This window comes from Raphanus sativus, chromosome 5 (genome assembly GCF_000801105.2).
Source record: "Raphanus sativus cultivar WK10039 chromosome 5, ASM80110v3, whole genome shotgun sequence".
Lineage (NCBI taxonomy): Eukaryota > Viridiplantae > Streptophyta > Magnoliopsida > Brassicales > Brassicaceae > Raphanus > Raphanus sativus.
In genome coordinates, this window is record NC_079515.1 from 33,229,815 (window position 1) to 33,250,142 (window position 20,328).

The window sequence follows — 20,328 nt, forward strand, 5'->3', positions numbered from 1 at the left end:
CCAATTTAACAAAATATTAATTGGTTCAGTTGAAATAAATATATTTTAAAAAATTATATGAACTGAAAAAATCACTATAAGAGTACTTACATTTGGATTCAAATCATTTTTTAATAACAAAACTACACAAATATGTTGATTTGTATACAAATTTAAATTACAATGTAAATATTTAATTGAACACAATTAATACAGAAATATGTCACATTGTTTAAACAAAATATCAAAGTAAACAGTTGCGTTCTAAAATCATTTATTTTAACAACAAGCCAAATAAATATGTTGATTGGAGAAGGAATAAAATAAAGCCAAATAAATACATAGTTTACCAGAGACACTCTATATGTCAAATTTATTATAAAGAAATTTTTACTAAGATAAATACATTCAATAATTACAAACAAATAATATATTTTATAAAAGTAAAAAATAATATCCGCGCTTCGATATGTTGATTGGAGAGGGAATAAAACAAAGTCAGAGAAACACATAGTTTACCAGAGACACTATGTGTGTCAAATTTATTATAAAGAAAATTTTACTAAAATAAATATGTTCAATAATTACAAACAAATAATATATTTCATAAAAGTAAAAAATAATACCCGCGCTTTCGAAGCGCGGGTCAAAATCTAGTTTAGATTAAACTCATTTCCAATCTAATTTTTGGTTCAAGATGCATCCTTCTTTTCTGACAATTCCTTTTCTTCGATTGACAAAACCCATTTGGTCAAAATTATATACTTTCCAAAAAAAAATGCGAATAAATTATAAAAATTCAGTTACAAAATAATAGTAAAAATTTCATAACTTGGTTGAGGTTAGTACGTAACCCACGAAAACACTCACTCTTTTTTTTTTTTTTTTTGCAAAATGAGTCCTTAAACTTCCTCTAATAAAACGCGTATTAAGATGTATATAAAACCCTAACCCACAACACTCTCTCACACCCTCTGGCTTCTCTTTCAAGCTACTCTCTCTCCTCTCTCACTCCGACCACCAGTCCTCTGTTACTCCGGTTCTTCTTCTCCACGGGTGCGATCTCGATCCTCTTTACTTCTCTGTTTTTTTTTATGATCCGAGTGTGAGATCCCTCTGTCTTCCTTAATTTCAGTTCCCAAAATGTTTATCCCTTCTTATGATTTCTGGGTTTAGTCTAAGCGGACTTACATTGACTTATAATGAGATCTTCTTATGATCAAAAGAGACGTTTTTACTTGGTTTATAGGGTCTTTCTCTGAAATCATCTTCTTGTTGCTTAAAATCAAAATCCAATTTTGCAGGGTTTTAGGGTTTATAAGAAAATTAGTTTTGATTTCATTTCTCCAAGTCTGCTCGTTTCCTGACTCTTGTTTGATGATTTTTTTTTTTTGGCTTACCAAGTTGATCAGCTGATGCAATCACAAACAGAGATTAGCCCTAGATGTTGTTATTTACAGTCCATCAAAATGAGCTTGCTCACTAAGTTTCTTACTAAAAAAAATGTTTGTTTGTTTGTGTCTCTCTGTTTCACACCAGATGTCAGTTGATATCTGCAAGAAGACTTTTCTGAGGGAAGTTACTTAGTTGTTGCGAAATTTTGTACTCTTTGAGTTTCTCTCTGCAATGGTCAAGAATAGCTTGGAACCTGGCTTTCGGTTTCATCCCACTGATGTTGAACTTGTGAGATACTACTTGAAGAGAAAAGTTCTTGGAAAAAAGTTCATGACTAATGCCATAGCTGAGCTCGACATCTACAAGTTCGAACCACCTGATTTACCTGGTAAGTAAGACCTTAAAAGTCTCATTCTTTTTTTTTTTCTTTTCAGTTCTGTATGTGGTTTGGTTACTCTCCAACTCAAAAAACACTTTTTATCTTTTACAGAGAAGTCATGCTTAAGGACTGGAGATCTTAAGTGGTACTTCTTCTGTCCGAGGCTTAAGAAGTATCCCAACGGCGGTAAGGCAAACCGTTCTACTGAATCTGGTTACTGGAAGACCACTGGGAAAGATAGAGATGTTACTTACAATGATGAGGTCGTTGGGAAAATCAGAACTCTGATTTTTCACTACGGGAAGACGCCTCGTGGGGAACGTACCGACTGGGTCATACACGAGTACAGACTTGAAGACAGAACACTGGTACAGAGGAATATTCCTCAGGTAATGAAAATCTTAAGCAGATTATATCTTTTAGAGATAAACTTAGTTAAATATGTTGTTGTTGTTTGTGACCTCTGCAGGATACTTATGTGATTTGTAAACTCTTTAAGAAGAAAGGACTTGGACCAAGGCATGGATCTGAATATGGAGCTCCATTTAAGGATGAGGATTGGAGTGATGAGGAAGATATAGAGAGTCTTGTAGCTATTCCTGATCCTGCTCCTAACAAAGTAACCAGTGTAGTTGCTTCGGCATCACGCTCGCATCCTCCTGAGGATTGTATCACTAGAGTGATATCAGAATCTTGTGTCTCTGATGTACCGCAACTAACTGCCACAATGCTTCCACCTCTAGCGAGTGATGCTGTAGCTCACACTCCCTTGTCTTCTTTTTCTTCTCCTCTTCTTGAGGTTCCTCACGCAGTACAAGATGACGATGACTTTTATTCTATGCTGGATCTCTTTGTTGTTGATAGCGACGAGTCTTTACGTCTGGACGGATTCAACAACCAGTATGAGGTAACTCTCTGAATCATATACTTTTGATGGATCTAACATTAGTCTTTAAATTTATAGTGATCTTTAGTGGTTGTTGATCTTTTGTTTAAAAGAAAATTTTGTTGAATATTTTTTCAAAATTTACAGGTGAGACATGAGACTGGAGTTCCTGTTGTGGATGAAGCTCCTGTTTGCTTAGAAGATGTCGATATGAGCTGGATGCAAGGCGATGAGCTATTCATAGGCATAGAGGAACTGATTGAGCCATCCACTCCTCCCGCTGCTCAGGCTGGTCATCCCGGTGCTTCATGACTCTATGTAGTCAGACTTAAAACCACTCTGGTATTCATTGCTGTTTTGAGGATCCGTGTTGCTTTGATGCCATGGAAACAGAGACAAAAAATTGTGAAGCTTTAACCAGAATGTTTTCTCTATCGCAAACTCTAGTGTGCACAAAAAGACAGACAATGTCATGACTCAGTAGTAGTAGCTTCTTTTTTTTAAGCAAACACAGTAGTAGTAGCTTAACACCATGAGATGTTTAGCTAGCTTCTATGTTGTGTTTGCCTTAACTAGCATTCATCATCATCATCCATCATCATCATCATCTATGTATCAGAAAAAAATCATTTGAAATTATGTTTTTTCATGGATTCTTAGCTTGAAATCAGAATGCCACATCACACTATCATTAGTCTGTAATCAAAGGCTACAAAGATTAGATGGCAACGAATAATTAAAATGGGTGTACAAATGCAAAAGAGATAATAAAGGTATGTAAATTCAAGGAAGCAAAAGTTATGGGAGGTTTTATAAATAAATAAAAAGCTTAATTTCTAGTAGCAGCATGCCAGCAGCAGACATACGTTTCTTCGTATTGAAATTCGCATTATAAACGAGGGTCATTACGATATCAAAAAATAAAATACGGGGATGTAAATGTAAAGCTGAGAAAGCTAGAAGGGCTCTTATAGAATTATATGCTTTTTCAATTCAAAGCAGACGGACTCTTTCTTACTTCTCTCCGATTAAAAATCCATTTTATCCTCTCTCTCTCAAGCTTTTTAATCAAACGATGGCGAGTCTCGTCTTCAACACGCCGTGGCTTAGGGTTAGGTCATTACCGGAGCTCGCTCCTACTTTCCTTCGACGGCGTCAATCTTCACGGCGAAGCTTCGCCGTGGTTGCGTGTTCATCATCGCCACCAGGCAGTAACGGTGGCTCTGTCAGAGTCCGTTTCGCGCCTTCTCCCACCGGTAATCTCCACGTGGGCGGAGCAAGGACTGCTCTTTTCAACTACCTCTTCGCCAGGTCTAAAGGAGGCAAGTTTGTGCTGAGGATTGAGGATACGGATTTGGAGAGATCGACGCGTGAATCTGAAGCTGCTGTTCTTCAGGATCTCTCCTGGTTAGGTCTTGATTGGGATGAAGGTCAGGGTCTTTAACTTCAGATGCTGATCTATTAAGACACTACTTGTTGTGTGATTGTAAAATTTGGGGATTGAGGTTTTGCAGGTCCTGAGGTTGGTGGAGAGTTTGGTCCTTATAGACAATCTGAAAGGAATGCTCTTTACAAACAGTATGCAGAGAAGCTTTTGGAGTCTGGCCAAGTTTATCGATGCTTTTGCTCCACTGAGGTTGTTTCTTTATCCTCTCAAAATTCGATTTTAAAACCTTGTTGTTGACTTTTTTAATGTTTATTATTATTATGTAGGAGCTTGTGAAGATGAAGGAGATTGCCAAGTTAAAACAGTTGCCTCCGGTTTATACTGGCAAATGGGCAACCGCTTCTGATGCTGAGGTGGAGCAAGAGTTAGCAAATGGTACGCCTTTTACTTACCGCTTTCGTGTCCCCAAGGAAGGCTCTTTGAAAATTAACGACTTGATTCGCGGTGAGGTACGTTTTTTGTTTTGTGTGTTTATTCTCTCAGTCAATAACCTTACATTGTGATCTTGTGAAGTTTTTTACTTTTTTTCAACTTTTTCTTGTGTAGAAAGGTGTAACTATTTGTTATTGAGAATGTGTGATAGTGTCTTGAAGGTATGTTGGAACTTGGATACTCTTGGAGATTTTGTGGTGATGAGGAGTAATGGCCAGCCTGTTTACAACTTCTGTGTTACGGTAGATGATGCTACCATGGCTATTTCACATGTCATAAGGTTACTATACTACTCACTCCCATGCCTTCTTTTTCTTATAAAACATATTTGAATGTGATCTTGATAAAGAAATCTTAAACTATTCATATCAGGGCTGAAGAACACTTGCCTAATACATTAAGGCAGGCTCTGATTTACAAGGTAAGCACTACTAGCTTTTATGTCTGTTTCTTTCAGTTGCTTTACGAAGTCATGTGATCCTGAAGATAGGAAGGAAGAAGAATTTGATTTAGTCTTGTCTTATCAATGGCAGGCTCTGGAGTTTCCAATGCCTCAGTTCGCACATGTTTCTCTAATTCTAGCTCCGGATAGAAGTAAACTATCAAAACGACACGGTGCAACTTCTGTAGGACAGGTGTTTGTTTAAAGCTGTTATTTGTCTTTTACTTCACGTTTGATTCATAGAGTTACTCAACGTATGATTCGTCTTCTAACAATCTGGGTTACGTTGATAAAAAAAACAGTACAGAGAGATGGGATTCCTACCTCAGGGGATGGTGAACTATTTGGCGCTCTTAGGCTGGGGAGACGGCACTGAAAATGAATTTTTCACACTCGAGCAACTTGGTAAGTCGTTCTTGTTTTGACTAATAACTTTTCTTTGCATGAACTTAGTTTGTCGTCATCCTTCATTTTTCTGACTTGTTGGTTTGCATGTTTGTTCTTGATTTGCAGTTGAAAAATTCTCCATTGAACGTGTCAACAAAAGTGGTGCGATTTTTGATTCTACAAAGTTAAGGTGATCCATCGAACTTGTTTAGCTGTTTGATTTAATATAATCTTCTTCTCTTTATATTTGCTAATAAATAGCTTTTGATTTTGCATGTATATAACTTGGAAGATGGATGAATGGTCTACATCTGAAGGCACTTCCATCTGAAAAATTAACAAAACTTGTTGGTGAGCGATGGAAGAGCGCTGGCATCTTAACGCAATCTGAGGGAAGCTTTGTAGATGTATGTATGGACACACTTTCTTCTGATCCTAAAGAACAAGAGATGTTTTCTGTATAGACTTACAGAGTTTGAGATTTTTGTTGGAATTACAGGAAGCTGTCGAGCTTCTCAAGGATGGGATTGATTTGGTGACGGATTCGGACCAAGTACTTTTAAACTTGCTTTCGTATCCTTTACACGCTACATTGGCTAGGTAACTATCAAACCGTTTGAGCATCATGCATTGCCCTTGTTCCTTTCAATGAACCTTTCTTATGGGTTTTGTAGTCCTGAAGCTAAGCCCGCCGTTGAAGACAGGCTTCATGAAGTAGCAGCCAGCCTCGTAGCTGCATATGACAGCGGGGAGATTCCAGGCGCTTTAGCAGAAGGACAAAGTGGTTGGCAGAAATGGGTGAAAGCCTTTGGCAAATCAACGAAGCGCAAAGTAAAGTCATCTGCTCTCTTTGAATGAACAAAACGTTACAAAAGATTGTTTGCTGACTTCTCTGATACTGGTGTTACAGGGGAAATCACTTTTCATGCCACTACGTGTGTTGCTAACGGGAAAACTCCATGGACCTGAGATGGCCACTAGTATTGTTCTAATTCACAAAGCTGGAAGTCCCGGTATTGTGGCTCCTCAGGCCGGGTTTGTGTCCATGGAGGAACGGTTTAAGATCCTTAGGGAGATGGATTGGGAAGCTTTTAACAAAGGCGAGAGTGTTCCTCTTGAACCTACTGCCGCAGCATCTACCTGAGAAAGCTTGTTAATCTGAGTTTTAGTTGGTGAAATGACCATATCCTAAAGACTGATTTCTCGATTCATTTGTAGAGTATTATGTTCTTGATCAAGCTTGCGTTTTTGGGTAAAGTTAGGAACAAAGCAGAGAGCATAGACATCTTATTAAGCAAGTTTTGAATTTGCTTTCGGTGCTCTGTTTTCACATTTGTTGTTTTCATTCTCTTTAAGATAATCTCAAATGATGGAATAATCTCTTTTAAAAGCACAATTTGTTCTTAATAAGGTTCTAAAAATTGGTCTTGACAGTCTAGACAACAAATCGGTTATAGGCTTATAGCTAAAACAATTATCGTAAAGTGGTTTAAATTATCGTAATTTGGTTTGAATCAGTTTAACATTGTCTAAATCAATTTAAATTGGTGTAAATATGTTAAATGAAACAATAAAGTTAATGAAAATCTACAAATTTATATGATTTCTGTATCTAAATGTTTATGTTTCATTAAAATAATTTTATAAATTAAATTCAAAAATTAAAAATATTATTGAATATGAAGAGCAAAAATATATAATAAATAAACTAATAATTCCGTATAGGCACCAGATTTATATAAAGATAGATGAGAGGTGGGGACTGAAGTGAAGCTAACCACATAAGCACTTTAAAGAGAATCTGATTTAGGCTTTTGCCAATAAGACTGAAGGGAAATCTCACCTTATCCACACTCCAACCACAATCGCTTATTACATTCACGTCCACGTCATCATGATCCTCATTCATCTCCTCAATACTAAAATCTAATCTCTTCCTTCTTCAGTCACCAATCAAAAAACTCTTAATGGCAGCCATGAACTCAAGTGTTCTCACCTGCAGCTACGCAATCTCTGGTGCTGGCTCAGTAGAGCTAAACCAGAAAGTGAGTTCATCAGTCGGGTTTGGTCAGAAGAAACAGACGTTTCCTGTGATCAAAGCTCAACGAGCTGGTGGTGATGATGTTGATGGGTCTAATGGAAGAAGATCAGCCATGGTGTTCTTAGCGGCTACACTCTTCTCCTCTGCTGCTGTGTCTGCTTCTGCTAATGCTAGCATCTTCGATGAATATCTCGAGAAGAGCAAGGCCAACAAAGTAAAGTCTTGAAACATTATGAATCTTGTTGAGATCTTTAAAGAAACCTTATATGCAGCAAAGTAATGGTTTTGTTTTTGAAAATTTTTGATTTATAGGAACTGAACGATAAGAAGAGATTGGCAACAAGTGGAGCAAACTTTGCGAGAGCATTCACTGTCCAATTCGGAAGCTGCAAGTTCCCTGAGAATTTCACTGGTTGCCAAGATCTCGCCAAGCAAAAGGTTTTAACTCAACTCTTTTTTTGTTCTTTCTTAGGGAGGTAGTTAATCTTTTGAAGAGATTATGATCATGTTCTTCTTCGTGCTCTCTTGTGTGTTTGCAGAAAGTCCCATTTATCTCTGAAGATTTGGCGTTGGAATGCGAAGGCAAAGACAAGTACAAGTGTGGTTCCAATGTTTTCTGGAAATGGTGAAGAAGTCTGTTTGTTGTTTGTTATTCATTCTTATATAAACCCACCCCCAACAACAATGTATCTCCCTTTATCCATCAAAATTTTCATGTCCCATTTGAATCTATCAAAGTTATCCTCTCATTAGGGATTATGAAGATTATTATGCACACATAGATAGATCAACTTTGGATAAGAATCGAGTATCAAGTTAAATTGGGTAGATGCTTGACTCTGTAATCATCTAACATTAACAAAACAAGAAAGTTCTGCATCTTCAAGACGAGAAACAGGTGCGGGTATTACATACAAACAAACGACTCAACTCGGAGTTAAAACTTAAAACGCTAAAAATGGGAAGAAATACCCTAAAAGACGACAAAAAGGAGGAAGATGATATAACGAGTTAATAAGTGTGTGTGTGTGTGTGTGTGTTTACGTACAAATAGAGTGGGGGGGACTCGAACAAAGTTTGTTCTCAAGCGGCGATAGCATACGCGAGAGTTTGTACATCTGCAGGTCGCCAAATTGACTTTTGAACAGTAAGCAAACCTTCTTTTCCTTTAGAGTAAGTCATATGAACTTCCCATTTCATTGCTTTCACCATGGCTTCCACTTCTTGTACGGTTTTCGCATCGTCCCGGACTATCATTTTCCCTTCTGGTCTCAGAACCCTATCCACTTCCGCAACAACCGCCGTTAGATTGCACCTGTAAAGTACAAAGAGATGGAGATTTTTATCTAGTTAGTTATCATGCTTCTGTTGTTTGAAACAGAGACTCTCTTTCTTACACAACAGATGAACAGACCTTTGTTTGAGTTTGGAGAAAAGATGGTCGGCGTGAACAAGATCGTATGATCTCGGATAAGTGCTGAAAGATTCACACCAGTCGTGGTAGATACCGAAGAGTCCTCGTTCATAGATTATTGCTAGTGTGTCTGGTGAGTCTATTGGAACCACATTCATCACCCACACTTTCATGTCCCTTAGAGCCGCTGCAAATCTGCAAAGAGAACCAAACCACACAAAAACACTAAAGATGCGTCTAAAATCAGATGAAGACATTATGTTTTGTCATGTCTTACCCTCCATAAACGGCTTTCATGTCCATGACATTTCTAACAGATGCCCAGTTAATTCCTAAACCATTAAGGTATGATTTGGTCACTACACGTTTCCAGTGCTCATAATCAGCGGTGAAATCATCTGGTGCTGCTTTTCCATAAACTCCGGTTTGGGAACTTGATAACCAGAACGGTGGTTTCTCTAATCTCGCTGGCCATTGCTCGGGCCATTGAGATCCACGCTGCGTTGTGTCTTCTGGTGCCGTGTGCATGCATGCTTCGAGTGGCACTTTCCTGTAAAACCTCACCCAAAAACATGTATATGAGGCAACGTAGATTGGCTGTTTCTTTTTTAGCTCGGTAACAAATAATAAAAAAACAAAAGCATACCAAGATGCATTTGGGTCATCGGAGTCCGCACATATTGGAGGTTGTTGTTCTGATCTGCCTTTGTAGCATTCATTTGAAGTAGGCTTTTTGTATGTCGCTACACCAACTCCGTTGATTGTGTCCTTGTTGATGGATATAAGTTCCCAACACATTTTCTTAGTTAGTTCAGTCATAGCTGCAAAATTTGCCAACATGAGGTAAACTGTGAGAAACATGTTCCAGAGCAATTATATATATGGAGAATAGATTGTTTTTACAACCTTTCCAAATTTCAACATCTTCGGTCTTCTTCTGATAAACAGGAGTAGCAGACCACACAAAGAAGCCACCGGGTCTCAATACACGATTAAGCTCCAAAAGGAGTTTTCCACCTGTCCATGTATAGTGCACACAAACATCAGAAAGGTAAGAAAGAGTTTGACGGATTCACTAGAAACAGATGGTTAAGATCAAAGGAGTTTCCCATTAAAAGACTACATGTATGGTATGGTATGGTGGTTATGTCACTTACCTTCTATGTGCCATGGAACTCTACAGCGAGCACAGTGAACAATGTCAAAAACTCTGCCAGGGAAAGGTAGCCTTGTAGTGCCCATCACTGCAGAAATGGCGGGAATGCCTCTCTCAAGAGCAAATTGCACTTGAGCTTCATGTTCATCTTTAGGCGCGAGGGACATCGTGACCACGTCTCTGTCAAAGAGGAAGCCTCCAAAGCTTGCAACACCACATCCAACATCCAAGACCACACGAGAGCTTTTACCCCACTCGATACCAGGGACAGACTGTAAAGCAGATTTTTTTTTCATCAGAAGAGGAACTCCATAAGTACAAATATTACCCCTTAAGCAATCAAAGTACAAAACCTATTCACAATTTCTAACACAATAAAGGAATAGAAAACAACTGGATTCATATAAGAAACAATGGGTGTATTGAAGATCACATCTGAATACCAACCTCCTGTATGAAATCGATGTAATGAAGAGCACCATGCTTGAATTGGGTTCCTCCTCCAGGGAAAGTTAGAAACTCACCGGTAACTTTAACCCAATTTTGATGCCCCTTATACTCAGCAAGCTTGGTATGAGGGACGTTAGTGTACCAAATCTGCATAAACGCGAAATATTTATTTTAGGTCCTTCACAGATATATATTTATATAAATGATAAGAGTGAACAAAGTAAGCAGACCTTTTCTCGACTTTTGGGCCACTCAATTGGCCGCTTGTATCCTTCAGGCAAAGGAACAAGGCAGGTGGGTGGGCTGTCTGGGCAATGCCTCTCACGATGCTCATAATGTTTAGTATCCTTTAGACTCTTAATGGCTTGCACATTATCAAGACAGGGAATGTAATCCGGTCCAGCAGTTGTATTGCAGAGTGTCCATTTGAAATCAATTTGATCACCAGAACTCTTCTGAGCTTCTTTCTCAATTTTGGACTCCGTTGCCTGGGTTGTAAAAGAACCATTTTGTGCTGTAGTTTCATTCAGTAGCTCTAACTGTGCCCCAGGAGGCGAGAGATCACCCGAGGTCTCGTTTTTAGGTTGACTCTCTTGCTCCACAATTGTCTCGGTGCTTTCCTTCTCGGTCTTCGTTTCAGCACCTTCAGTGCCTGTTTTGGTTTCTTTGTCACCTTTTGCCTCTGTATCACTTTCATCAGCTGTTTTTTTCTTTTGGTTTTCACTATCCTCACTAGACTCGTTGTCTTCTGTTTCGGGTTTGGTTTGCTTATCATTTGAGTCAGGATTTTCTTCATCTGGGTGGTCTTTCAAATCCTTTTTCTCACCCAAATCACTTCCATCACCATTCTCTGACTTGGAGTCATCGTTTTGATTTTCTTCATCTGGATCGTCTTTCAAATCCTTTTTCTCGCCCAAGTCACTTCCATCACCATTCTCTGACTTGGTGTCCTCGTTTTTATTTTCCCCACCTTCAGTCTCACTTTTTGTCTCACCAGATGAAGTAGGCTCTTCTTTAGTGTTCTCTTCTTTCTTCTCTTCCTGGTCCACTTGTTTGCTCGAGCTTTCATCACTAGATGAAGTAGACTCTTCTTTAGTGTTCTCTTCTTTCTTCTGTTCCTGGTCCACTTGTTTGCTCGAGCTTTCATCACTAGGTGAAGTAGACTCTCCTTTAGTGTCCTCTTCTTTCTTCTCTTCCTGGTCCTCTTGTTTGCTCGAGCTTTCATCACCAGATGAAGTAGCCTCTTCTTTTGTTTTCTCTTCCTTCTTCTCTTCTTGCTCCCATTGTTTGCTCGAGCTCTCATCACCAGACAAAGTAGACTCTTCTTTAGCTTTCTCGTCTTTCTTCTCTTCCTGGCCCTCTTGTTTGCTAGAGCTCCCATCACCTTCAGGCAAACCTTCATCACCATCTCCTTTCTTCTCCTCATTCAGTGTTTCACCAGCTCCATCTTCAGACTTCTGGCCACTGCCCTCCTCGGCAGCAGGTGGGGTCATCTGTTTCTTTATCCCATCTTTAGTGTCGAGAGAAACCTCATCAACGTCCTGAGCAGGTCCAACATAGGATGATGTCATCATCCAGATCCCGACTAAACATAGGGCCACAAACACAACAACCATCACCGTTGAGCAGTAACTCGACGGGGGCCTCCTGTTGTCTAACCTAGTGTACCTCACTTGTGCCATGATTCCTCCGATAACAATAGACTATATAAAAAAAAAAAACGTGTACACGCGCCTACACAGATAGAGAAACAATGAAAACAGACGTTAGGCATCATCGCAAATAAAAATCATCTCCAGAGAGGAGATATCAAAGACAAGGCCACGTCAGCAGCTACTATATAATATATATTCAAGATGCATAAACATACTAATTCGAAAATTAAAAAAAAAAAAAAGTGGTAGCACACTCTAAAATCAAATTCCGTGGCCATGCGCATGTTTTCTGAATAAGATCGAGTTGAGATGATCGAAAGAAAGGTAAAGCCACCAGATCTGGCTAAACCGTCACGATTCCAAAGAAAAAAAAAATCACTCTTAAAAAGTTACTCCTGCAATAAGCAACAAATGATGCTCTGCGAAGATCAACTAAAGAAGAAATCTATGGGAATAATAAACGAATGAATAAAAAAGCAGCAGATCCGCAACAGATCTAGGGAGAAGAACCGTTTCTCTACATTATCGAGATCATCACTAAGCAACATAAGTTACAGAAAAAAAACACACGGCGAAAAGAGTCAGAGGAATGTAACCTGTTACAGGTGAGAAGCAATATGAGGGGCGAGAGAGAAGGGATGATCTGAATCTCAAAAGTTTCAGCTTATGGAGCCATTTTCCGTCAGTTTCTCGGGAAAATTCGAAAGGCACGACGGGGATGTGTATGTTTGGGGGGGGGAGAGAAAGGTGTTATTTATATACAGAGGATGGAAGGAAAGGAATTATTTTTGATTTGATTTATGAATTTTGATTTTAACACGAAAAGATCTCTATTAAATTTGGGAGGGAAATGCCTATTTTAGATGATACGTCGCGGAGTGAAAAAGAGGGAACTACGGAGCAGGCGTGAATTTAGTAGTGGTCGAAAATCTATTCAAAATCTTCTCTTTTTTTTTTAAGATTGTTTTTGTTATGTTTAGTCAATTCCTTATCAGGACACTAACCATATATATTTTTGGTATCAGAATTGTATTTCATCATCATATGATATGATAACTAATAAAGCAAGTTGTGGAAGAGTGGTGTTGTTACTTATATAGCATGTTTTTAGCCAAAAGCAAAAAACGACACTTTTTAACTTTACTCTTTCATACATTTCATTTAAGTCTTTTTTTTAAAATTACCTCTTGGTTAGATTTATAAAGTTCTATTTTAAATTAACAAAGATGAAATACTAATTTCATCTGACATATATAAACTATACTACCAAGTTTCAGTTAGTAATATGATTCAGTTGTCGCTTTTATTTGAGGGCTTGAACGTAATCATTTGGATTAGCAGGTAAGATCATTTTGGCCGTGAAAACGAGTGAAGTAAAGACTAAGGAGTCGAATGACCAATAGGCTATAGAGACTGATCCCTTTAATCTCACTCCAAAGATGTCAAACTTATTTATTTAACTTAAGGTACAATCAAAATTCACATAGTTTCCCTTAATCGCAAAGACCCAAATGTTCACGTCTTTGCTTGTTTGTGACATATTAGCCCATGAAGGCATGTGCTCACTCATCTTTGAGGCCCTTTTGTTAACTACTAAAAACGACGCCTAATCTAAAACCTAACCTCATGATCTATGACATATTCAGATAAGTTAATAATAATGTAACGATCAGCATTAAATTATTGACAATATTTTGAGTTTGTCAAAAATACTAGCTTTAACTTTTAATACGAGTGTTGCCGTGTCTCGTGGATCTTAAACGAGCCTGCTACTTTGAGAATGTGGACAATGAATGTCGCCATGTTGGTGTCTCCTGAAGTTTCCAACATGTCAAACTAGTGCATAAGGGATGCCATTGCCGACGGCCCAAGTTTTGTTTGTTTTCAAGAGTTTTGACTTTTAGCAACTGAACTGATGAAAAGCTAGTTACGTTTGGTCAGTGCTTTCTTTTATTTAATCCAAAATACTGTAATTTTTTTTTGGTAAAATAAATAAAAATACTGTAATTTACAGACGTTAAACAGATAAACGGTGCATGAATGAACCAATACCTTTTTTTTTTTTAAGGTAGCAGTTATCTTTATGCAACCTCTATAGTTTTGACTCTTCAGAGCAACGTCAGATTCCTAAACCCATAAGAACTTCTTTTTGACGAGCATTGTTTAGTTATTTTCTGTACCTTGAACAATTATGTATTGAAAATTATGTATGGTATTTCTAGTGTGGAAAAAACCATTAGTTTTCTCTTTGCACTTCACGTATAAGTTTTTTTCTGTGATATAATGGTTTCAAACTAATATTAGTAATTTCTCAAAAAAAAACTAATATTAGTAAAATAAAATGTTGAAAAGAAAAATACATTGCCACCATTTGAAAAAAAAATCTGAATTGCTACCTACTAAAGAATTACCCTGAAACTTGGATACTGGGCCTATATAAATAAAAGCTATGGTTTGAGTTTTTATTCTCCAAAAAACAAAACTATTACTCGTAATTAGGTAAGAAAGATCTATTCATTCATGTATATATTTTAATGATTTGAACATTCATTTCAAACTTATCAATTTTTACAAAGCAATGATATCAAAATCCAGCAAAATATATTCTAATTAGCATTTAGTTATTTACTAGTTTAGTTTTGTCTTCTGATTTATATCTTTATATTTTTAACAATGAGTTTTTCTAAATCTACTAAATCTGTTATAAACACAAATTTATAAGAAATATATAATATTAAACAAAATTTGATATTTAGAACAGTAACAAGTAATTTGAGCCAAAAACATTAATTTAACAGTTACAAGAAAACATTAAATTAGTAACACGATTTCTAAATTTATTAAAATCATATATATAATGCCTCACTTTTCTCTCTTTAGAGAGCATCCACGTCGGACTATTTTTAATGCCTGTGGGGACCACATTTTGTCTGGTTTCGTATCGTTTGGTCTGATTTGAGTTATCCATGTTTGGTTCGATAATTAAGTCAAACCACTGCGTTTTTCGTTTAGTTCATTAGGGCTTCATTGTTTTATTTCTTCCATCTTCAACACGCCGTCTCCACTTAGCCTAATCTGAATCTGCAAACATAATAATTTTTTTCCTCATCTCTTAACCTCCCCTGTTTTAGCCTATTTCTGTGGTTCAACGTATTTCTATCGTCTCGGAATCCACTGCCCTGTTTCGGTCGGCGAGACCACAAAACAATCAGTGGAAGATGTCTCTGACATATCATGGATCTGCGACATGGATAGAACGCCATTTCTCTTCAGAGATGGCTCTCCAATTCAGGCCTCCCATCCGCAGAAAATGGCTATCGACAGAGTCGACATCGGAGAGAGGACTCGCGCTTCTCAAAACCTAAAAAAAAGGAGAGAAGCTTCTCTTCGTTCATCCTTCTCTCTTGATCAGTACTGATTCCGTAAGTTCAAAAGCGTTGAATTTTTATCTAAGCTTCCAATAAAGTCATGGGCTTTAGATTCCTTTCATGGGTATAGGTGTCGACCAATGGTGAGGCTGGTGAAGTGATGAAGCGTTATGATGTTCTGGATTGACCTTTGCTAGCTACTTATCTTATCAGTGAAGGGAGTCTTCGGAAAGATTCTAGATGCTTTAACTATATCTCTGCTCTTCTGAGACAACCTTACTCGCTTTTATACTGGTATGTTTGTTTTTTTTTTTTGTTTCTGTTACTGAACTTGAAAATATTCTTTCCATTTGATGGCATTAGTCTCACTCTTTTGGTGTACTCTTTTTGTTTTTCAGGACTCAGATAAAACTTGATATGTACTTGGAAGAATCACAGATTCGAGAACGGGCAATTGAAAGAATCAGTAATGTTGTGAGATATTGTATTCTCTTTCCTTCTCTCAGCTGCAATTTGATGCGTAGAACTTTGCTTTACTTGATCTTGCACGTGATGTGTAGGAGACTGATTGTTATGTCCTGCATCAGACACAGCTGAAAATATGAAGTTGCAAGATGCCCAGATATGTACAAGATCATCCCTCAAACAACCATTGATGAAGGCATCTGGTTGTGAAAGAACTTTATCTTATTTAATTTCTTTTCCTTATTTAATAATGTTCATATTGTTTATATTTAGATTGATTTAATCCTTGCAGGTTACAATAACTACTGAAGTCTCATCAAAAAGTGTAAGAGAGCAATCATTGTCTTTGTTAGTGAGACTATACAAAGAGTTTGGTCTCGGGCCGGAAAAGCATCTACACCGCCGGATAGCTTCCTTTCACTTGGAAAGAGTTCGCTGTTATGATCTTTAATGAAGATGACGGTATCATTAATGGCCCTAGGTAAGATTTTTCTTCACTTACTCGAGTCATATTGTTTTTATTTGAAAAAATTGACATGTTTTTGTATGGGTTTTGGTAGAAGGGAGAGATCATATAAGGTGGCTATCAAGTTCATTGCACTGGCCAATATGCATCACTTGGGCGAGTTTCTAGCTGGTAAACGCGCGGATCGACCACAAACCATTTAAGTAATTGATACGTTCTTTTTTATGAAGTTGTGTGGTTTTAAAGTGTAGGCGTGCGAAATTGTAGAAGGACAACGGTGCACAAAAAGGTTGACGAGAAGCAAATTACTGCTCTTTTGAAAGATACATGCCAGAGCTAAGGGACATAGAAAACGATATTCTAAAGGTAATATTTTCAATGGTTCCTTTGTGAGTTAGAACTGATTAATCTTGGTTTTGGATAATGTTTTGAAAACGGTGCAACACAACGTGTATTATCAAGATCCATATTAACCTTGGTGATCATATCTGAATCTGTCTCCAGAGTTGCAAAATCAATGAAACCCCATTTGTTGAAGGGAAATGTGAGGAAGCATCCACTTCCGCTTCTGCCAGCAACACATTTACAGCTGATGTGAAAGAAGGTGAACGCATACACCACGCCGACACGACTCTGCTCCCGTCTCTTTAGATTTTTTTATATTACTTTGCATTATCTATTTCAGATTTTGCAATATGTTCCCTATTTCCAGGTTTTTTTCAAAGCCATTTACGGCAACTTACCTCATCCAAGGAGAATTATTTCTAAACTTTAGTAGTTAAAAGGATTTGATTTAATATTTAGAATAGAGGTAACAAAATGCAAAACATGTTATATATCATAGCGTAAGTAAACATGCAATATTCAGATATATGTCTCCTTCGCATTCCTACCTTCATTTGCATTTCCAGACGTGCATTAATATGAATTTAGAGATCTCTTGTCTTCTTCTTATACATTTATTCTGATAATCACTACAACTATACTAAACAAAACATCACTACAACTATACTAAGCAAAACACTTGACTCCACCTCCTATAACATTTTAAACTACAATATATGTATCTTTCACATTTCAACAGCGCGGCTTTCACATTTTAACATCTCCGCGCTTGCGCGGGGCTCTGCCCCTAGTTCAATAAACCATTCACCTCTCTTGGGTTAAATCATCCATGATTTAACGGTAGCTAATTTGCATTTTTGACACTTTTATTCGTGAAAAAAATAAAAATTCGAAACGTAAAGAATGAAACATGAATCATAGAAGTGTCAAAACGAGTTATAACTCATGAGTTGGCTCAGCTCAGTTCAATGATTGAACGTAGATTAGATCACGAGTTATATGAACGACTTTAATGTATATGAACTAATTCATGAATTTAGTCGTTTTTATATTTTATATATATATATATATGAATGACTTCTATATTTTTTATGTAAAAAATATAGTTTCTATATTAATCATATTTATCTTCTATTATTAAAATGTAAAATTAACTTTTTAAAAATTTTTATAAAAATATAAAAGAATATTGATATCAATCCTCGTATCATATAACTTTATAATTAAAATATAAAATATTTTCAAGAGATTCTTGCATAATATATATTTTTACAATTCAAAACTCTTATGTGAAATAGATTTTTTGATCACTTATTTAGTTTTGATAGAATATATTATTAGGTGTTGATTTTATTCAGTGTTTAATGTTAACATTTTGGACTTTTAATATTTAGATTATATTATAAACAAATATTTTATATTTTATATTTTATATTTATTTATTTTTTATAATTTTTATTTTTATATTTGATCAAGAATTAGCTTATTTAGCTTATGATCTAAATGATCTGAATTTGAATTTACATATCTAATCTCATATAATAAATAAAATGAACTGATCTAACTCATAAAAGAACCAAACTTGCTATGAATTTAGCTGTGGTGAGCGAGTTACCTGGTTTTGACATCGCTGATGAATGACAAATTTTAATAGCGCCCCAAAATAGTTAAAAAGGCAACATACATCAATCGCACAATGGATAATTGTTCATTGACGAACATGTGACTGATCCAAGTAGCCAGAGAATGGATTCGTAAATTGCTCGCTTTCCTGATCTACAGACTTCACTGGAAGATCCGTTCAATCAACCCGTTTATTCGGTAAAGCTCCTATCATCTCCACCCCTTGAATCCGTAAATTCACGAGCTCTCTAGCATTTGTTGTTTTACTTTTATCATCCTCAATTGTCAGAATTAGAGACTTGGATATGAGAACCCATTTTATCAATTGTCAAAAAGATTAAACCTTTTATTGTTTTGTTTTGGAAAGGAGCTTTCTTTGGTGATGTTATCTCAGAGGCATCCAATCTAATAAGATGATTGGTGGGAAAAGTTATATACTCGGAGGCAGTGTATCACTTGCCTTAGTCATCCTCATCCTTTTCATGATGACCCTCCTTGTCTCCGAGGATAACCCACTTCACACTTCTCTCTTTGATGTTAAACGTCAGTTCACTTCTTCTTCTTCTTCAGGTAGTGCTATTCTCATCTATGTCTTCTCTGATTCAGTAAGATAAAAAAAAAATCCAAACTTTAATTTACATTTTTTGTTTCCTTTTTAGTTTGTAACTTTGCAAAGGGGAAATGGGTGAAAGACGAGAACCGACCGTTGTATTCTGGTTTTGAATGCAAACAGTGGTTGTCAACCATGTGGTCCTGTAGAGTAATGGGCAGACCAGATTTCTCTTTTGAGGGTTACCGGTGGCAACCACATGGTTGCAACATGCCACACTTTGATAGATTCACCTTCTTGAAACGGTATGCAAAGGATTTTTCTTCTTATGTAATGTAATGTATATAGTTAGATTGGGTTGTAGTGGAAGCAGTTTTTTGTTTCCTAGAATGCAGAACAAGACGATAGCATTTATAGGAGACTCGTTGGGACGGCAACAGTTTCAGTCTCTCATGTGTATGGCCACTGGTGGCGAAGAGAGCCCGGAGGTTCAAAACGTGGGATGGGAGTACGGTCTGGTGAAACCCAAAGGAGCCATTCGTCCTGATGGCTGGGCTTATCGGTTCCCCACCACAAACACAACCGTCTTATACTATTGGTCAGCTAGTTTATCAGATTTAGTACCCATCAACGACGACACTCATCTCACCGCAATGCATCTTGACCGTCCACCAGCTTTCATGAGAACGTACCTCCACCGTTTCGATGTACTGGTTCTAAACACTGGTCACCATTGGAACAGAGGCAAGATCGAAGGAAACCATTGGGTGATGCACGTGAACGGAACACAAGTCGAAGAAGAAGGGGAGTTTCTCAAGGATATCAAAGACGCTAAAGATTACACGATACGCAGCGTTGTGAAGTGGCTAGACGCACAGCTCCCGTTGCATCCGCGTTTAAAAGCTTTCTTTAGGACGATATCTCCGAGGCATTTTAGAAACGGAGATTGGAACACGGGTGGGAACTGTAACAACACGGTGCCTTTGTCTAGAGGAAGCGAGATCACAGGGGGGGATGGTGGTGATGGATCGATTGATACAACGGTGGAGAGTGCTGTGAATGGGACAAGGATCAAGATTCTTGACATAACTGCACTCTCTGAGCTGAGAGATGAAGCTCATATCTCAGGGTCTAAACTCAAACCTAAAAAGGCTGCCAGTAACGTGACCTCCACTCCTCCTCCGATTGTCAACGATTGCTTGCACTGGTGCTTACCTGGGATCCCTGATACTTGGAATGAAATATTCATTGCTCAGATTTAAAGTACTCAACACCCATTCATTGTGTACACAAAGTGTAGTTCAGTGTATTGGCTCTGTTTATAGGAAGATTTTGTTTTCTTTTTTACATTCTTTTGAGGAACAAAAACACAAAGGCCTACAGTTTGTGTCATACAAATAGCGTTACAGGCTGCGGTTGAGAGTGAATCACGTTTGGTAGTTCTGCAC

The 20,328-nt window shown here is 37.4% G+C and overlaps 5 protein-coding genes and 1 long non-coding RNA gene across 16 annotated transcripts; 5 read left to right on the forward strand and 1 right to left on the reverse strand.

The window, feature by feature from the left end:
- The first annotated feature begins 791 nt into the window (after nucleotides 1-791).
- On the forward strand, nucleotides 792-3,294 carry LOC108859119 (NAC domain-containing protein 82). Its single transcript, XM_018632973.2, has 5 exons — nucleotides 792-1,035; nucleotides 1,519-1,762; nucleotides 1,865-2,142; nucleotides 2,223-2,660; nucleotides 2,787-3,294. Exons 2-5 carry the CDS (start codon nucleotides 1,606-1,608, stop codon nucleotides 2,949-2,951), a joined length of 1,038 nt encoding a protein of 345 aa, XP_018488475.1. The 5' UTR covers nucleotides 792-1,035; nucleotides 1,519-1,605; the 3' UTR covers nucleotides 2,952-3,294.
- A 370-nt stretch (nucleotides 3,295-3,664) lies between these two features.
- Nucleotides 3,665-6,743, forward strand: LOC108859122 (glutamate--tRNA ligase, chloroplastic/mitochondrial). Its single transcript, XM_018632975.2, has 12 exons — nucleotides 3,665-4,069; nucleotides 4,154-4,275; nucleotides 4,353-4,535; nucleotides 4,680-4,798; nucleotides 4,891-4,939; nucleotides 5,052-5,153; nucleotides 5,263-5,365; nucleotides 5,474-5,537; nucleotides 5,640-5,754; nucleotides 5,847-5,947; nucleotides 6,022-6,178; nucleotides 6,258-6,743. Exons 1-12 carry the CDS (start codon nucleotides 3,715-3,717, stop codon nucleotides 6,489-6,491), a joined length of 1,704 nt encoding a protein of 567 aa, XP_018488477.2. The 5' UTR covers nucleotides 3,665-3,714; the 3' UTR covers nucleotides 6,492-6,743.
- A 466-nt stretch (nucleotides 6,744-7,209) lies between these two features.
- On the forward strand, nucleotides 7,210-8,151 carry LOC108859124 (photosystem I reaction center subunit N, chloroplastic). Of its 2 annotated transcripts, none has more exons than XM_018632978.2 (3): nucleotides 7,210-7,602; nucleotides 7,701-7,826; nucleotides 7,928-8,151. In XM_018632978.2, exons 1-3 carry the CDS (start codon nucleotides 7,315-7,317, stop codon nucleotides 8,015-8,017), a joined length of 504 nt encoding a protein of 167 aa, XP_018488480.2. In that variant the 5' UTR covers nucleotides 7,210-7,314; the 3' UTR covers nucleotides 8,018-8,151. The 2 variants fall into 2 exon arrangements, with proteins under 2 accessions (XP_018488480.2, XP_018488481.2); XM_018632979.2 differs by having other exon boundaries at nucleotides 7,256-7,602; nucleotides 7,932-8,151.
- Nucleotides 8,152-8,221: 70 nt separating this feature from the next.
- Nucleotides 8,222-12,858, reverse strand: LOC108859123 (probable methyltransferase PMT26). Its single transcript, XM_018632976.2, has 9 exons — nucleotides 12,660-12,858; nucleotides 10,639-12,142; nucleotides 10,406-10,555; nucleotides 9,960-10,230; nucleotides 9,709-9,819; nucleotides 9,449-9,623; nucleotides 9,080-9,352; nucleotides 8,803-8,997; nucleotides 8,222-8,703 (listed from the first exon to the last, which is right to left on the reverse strand). Exons 2-9 carry the CDS (start codon nucleotides 12,088-12,090, stop codon nucleotides 8,472-8,474), a joined length of 2,859 nt encoding a protein of 952 aa, XP_018488478.1. The 5' UTR covers nucleotides 12,091-12,142; nucleotides 12,660-12,858; the 3' UTR covers nucleotides 8,222-8,471.
- Nucleotides 12,859-15,067: 2,209 nt separating this feature from the next.
- On the forward strand, nucleotides 15,068-17,235 carry LOC108859128 (uncharacterized). Of its 8 annotated transcripts, none has more exons than XR_008946235.1 (8): nucleotides 15,072-15,485; nucleotides 15,562-15,725; nucleotides 15,830-15,915; nucleotides 15,992-16,099; nucleotides 16,189-16,377; nucleotides 16,457-16,533; nucleotides 16,614-16,728; nucleotides 16,867-17,235. It is a non-coding gene; the product is annotated as an uncharacterized LOC108859128 (long non-coding RNA). The 8 variants fall into 8 exon arrangements; XR_001950442.2 differs by having other exon boundaries at nucleotides 15,830-15,905; XR_001950443.2 differs by having other exon boundaries at nucleotides 15,830-15,897.
- Nucleotides 17,236-18,300: 1,065 nt separating this feature from the next.
- Nucleotides 18,301-20,222, forward strand: LOC108859125 (protein trichome birefringence-like 14). 3 transcript variants are annotated; one of them, XM_057010876.1, is made up of 4 exons: nucleotides 18,301-18,561; nucleotides 18,698-18,903; nucleotides 18,990-19,185; nucleotides 19,269-20,222. In XM_057010876.1, the coding sequence occupies exons 2-4, from the start codon at nucleotides 18,744-18,746 to the stop codon at nucleotides 20,140-20,142; spliced, it is 1,230 nt and encodes a 409-aa protein (XP_056866856.1). In that variant the 5' UTR covers nucleotides 18,301-18,561; nucleotides 18,698-18,743; the 3' UTR covers nucleotides 20,143-20,222. The 3 variants fall into 3 exon arrangements, with proteins under 3 accessions (XP_056866856.1, XP_056866855.1, XP_018488482.1); XM_057010875.1 differs by having other exon boundaries at nucleotides 18,302-18,528; XM_018632980.2 differs by having other exon boundaries at nucleotides 18,304-18,528; nucleotides 18,698-18,900.
- Nucleotides 20,223-20,328: the final 106 nt, after the last annotated feature.

Excerpts from the sequence above, each read along its gene's own strand:
- LOC108859124 (XM_018632979.2), top strand. The coding sequence starts at position 7,315 with ATGGCAGCCATGAACTCAAGTGTTCTCACCTGCAGCTACGCAATCTCT. Across the intron at positions 7,603-7,700 it reads AGAAGAGCAAGGCCAACAAA|GAACTGAACGATAAGAAGAG; the intron begins GTAAAGTCTTGA and ends TTTGATTTATAG. Across the intron at positions 7,827-7,931 it reads AAGATCTCGCCAAGCAAAAG|TCCCATTTATCTCTGAAGAT; the intron begins GTTTTAACTCAA and ends GTTTGCAGAAAG.
- LOC108859125 (XM_057010876.1), top strand. The coding sequence starts at position 18,744 with ATGATTGGTGGGAAAAGTTATATACTCGGAGGCAGTGTATCACTTGCC. Across the intron at positions 18,904-18,989 it reads TTCTTCTTCTTCTTCAGGTA|TTTGTAACTTTGCAAAGGGG; the intron begins GTGCTATTCTCA and ends TTTCCTTTTTAG. Across the intron at positions 19,186-19,268 it reads AGATTCACCTTCTTGAAACG|AATGCAGAACAAGACGATAG; the intron begins GTATGCAAAGGA and ends TTTGTTTCCTAG.
- LOC108859119 (XM_018632973.2), top strand. The coding sequence starts at position 1,606 with ATGGTCAAGAATAGCTTGGAACCTGGCTTTCGGTTTCATCCCACTGAT. Across the intron at positions 1,763-1,864 it reads CGAACCACCTGATTTACCTG|AGAAGTCATGCTTAAGGACT; the intron begins GTAAGTAAGACC and ends TATCTTTTACAG. Across the intron at positions 2,143-2,222 it reads TACAGAGGAATATTCCTCAG|GATACTTATGTGATTTGTAA; the intron begins GTAATGAAAATC and ends TGACCTCTGCAG.
- LOC108859123 (XM_018632976.2), bottom strand. The coding sequence starts at position 12,090 with ATGGCACAAGTGAGGTACACTAGGTTAGACAACAGGAGGCCCCCGTCG. Across the intron at positions 8,998-9,079 it reads ATGAAAGCCGTTTATGGAGG|ATTTGCAGCGGCTCTAAGGG; the intron begins GTAAGACATGAC and ends TTCTCTTTGCAG. Across the intron at positions 8,704-8,802 it reads TTCTCCAAACTCAAACAAAG|GTGCAATCTAACGGCGGTTG; the intron begins GTCTGTTCATCT and ends TGTACTTTACAG.
- LOC108859122 (XM_018632975.2), top strand. The coding sequence starts at position 3,715 with ATGGCGAGTCTCGTCTTCAACACGCCGTGGCTTAGGGTTAGGTCATTA. Across the intron at positions 5,366-5,473 it reads TTTCACACTCGAGCAACTTG|TTGAAAAATTCTCCATTGAA; the intron begins GTAAGTCGTTCT and ends CTTGATTTGCAG. Across the intron at positions 5,755-5,846 it reads CTGAGGGAAGCTTTGTAGAT|GAAGCTGTCGAGCTTCTCAA; the intron begins GTATGTATGGAC and ends TTGGAATTACAG.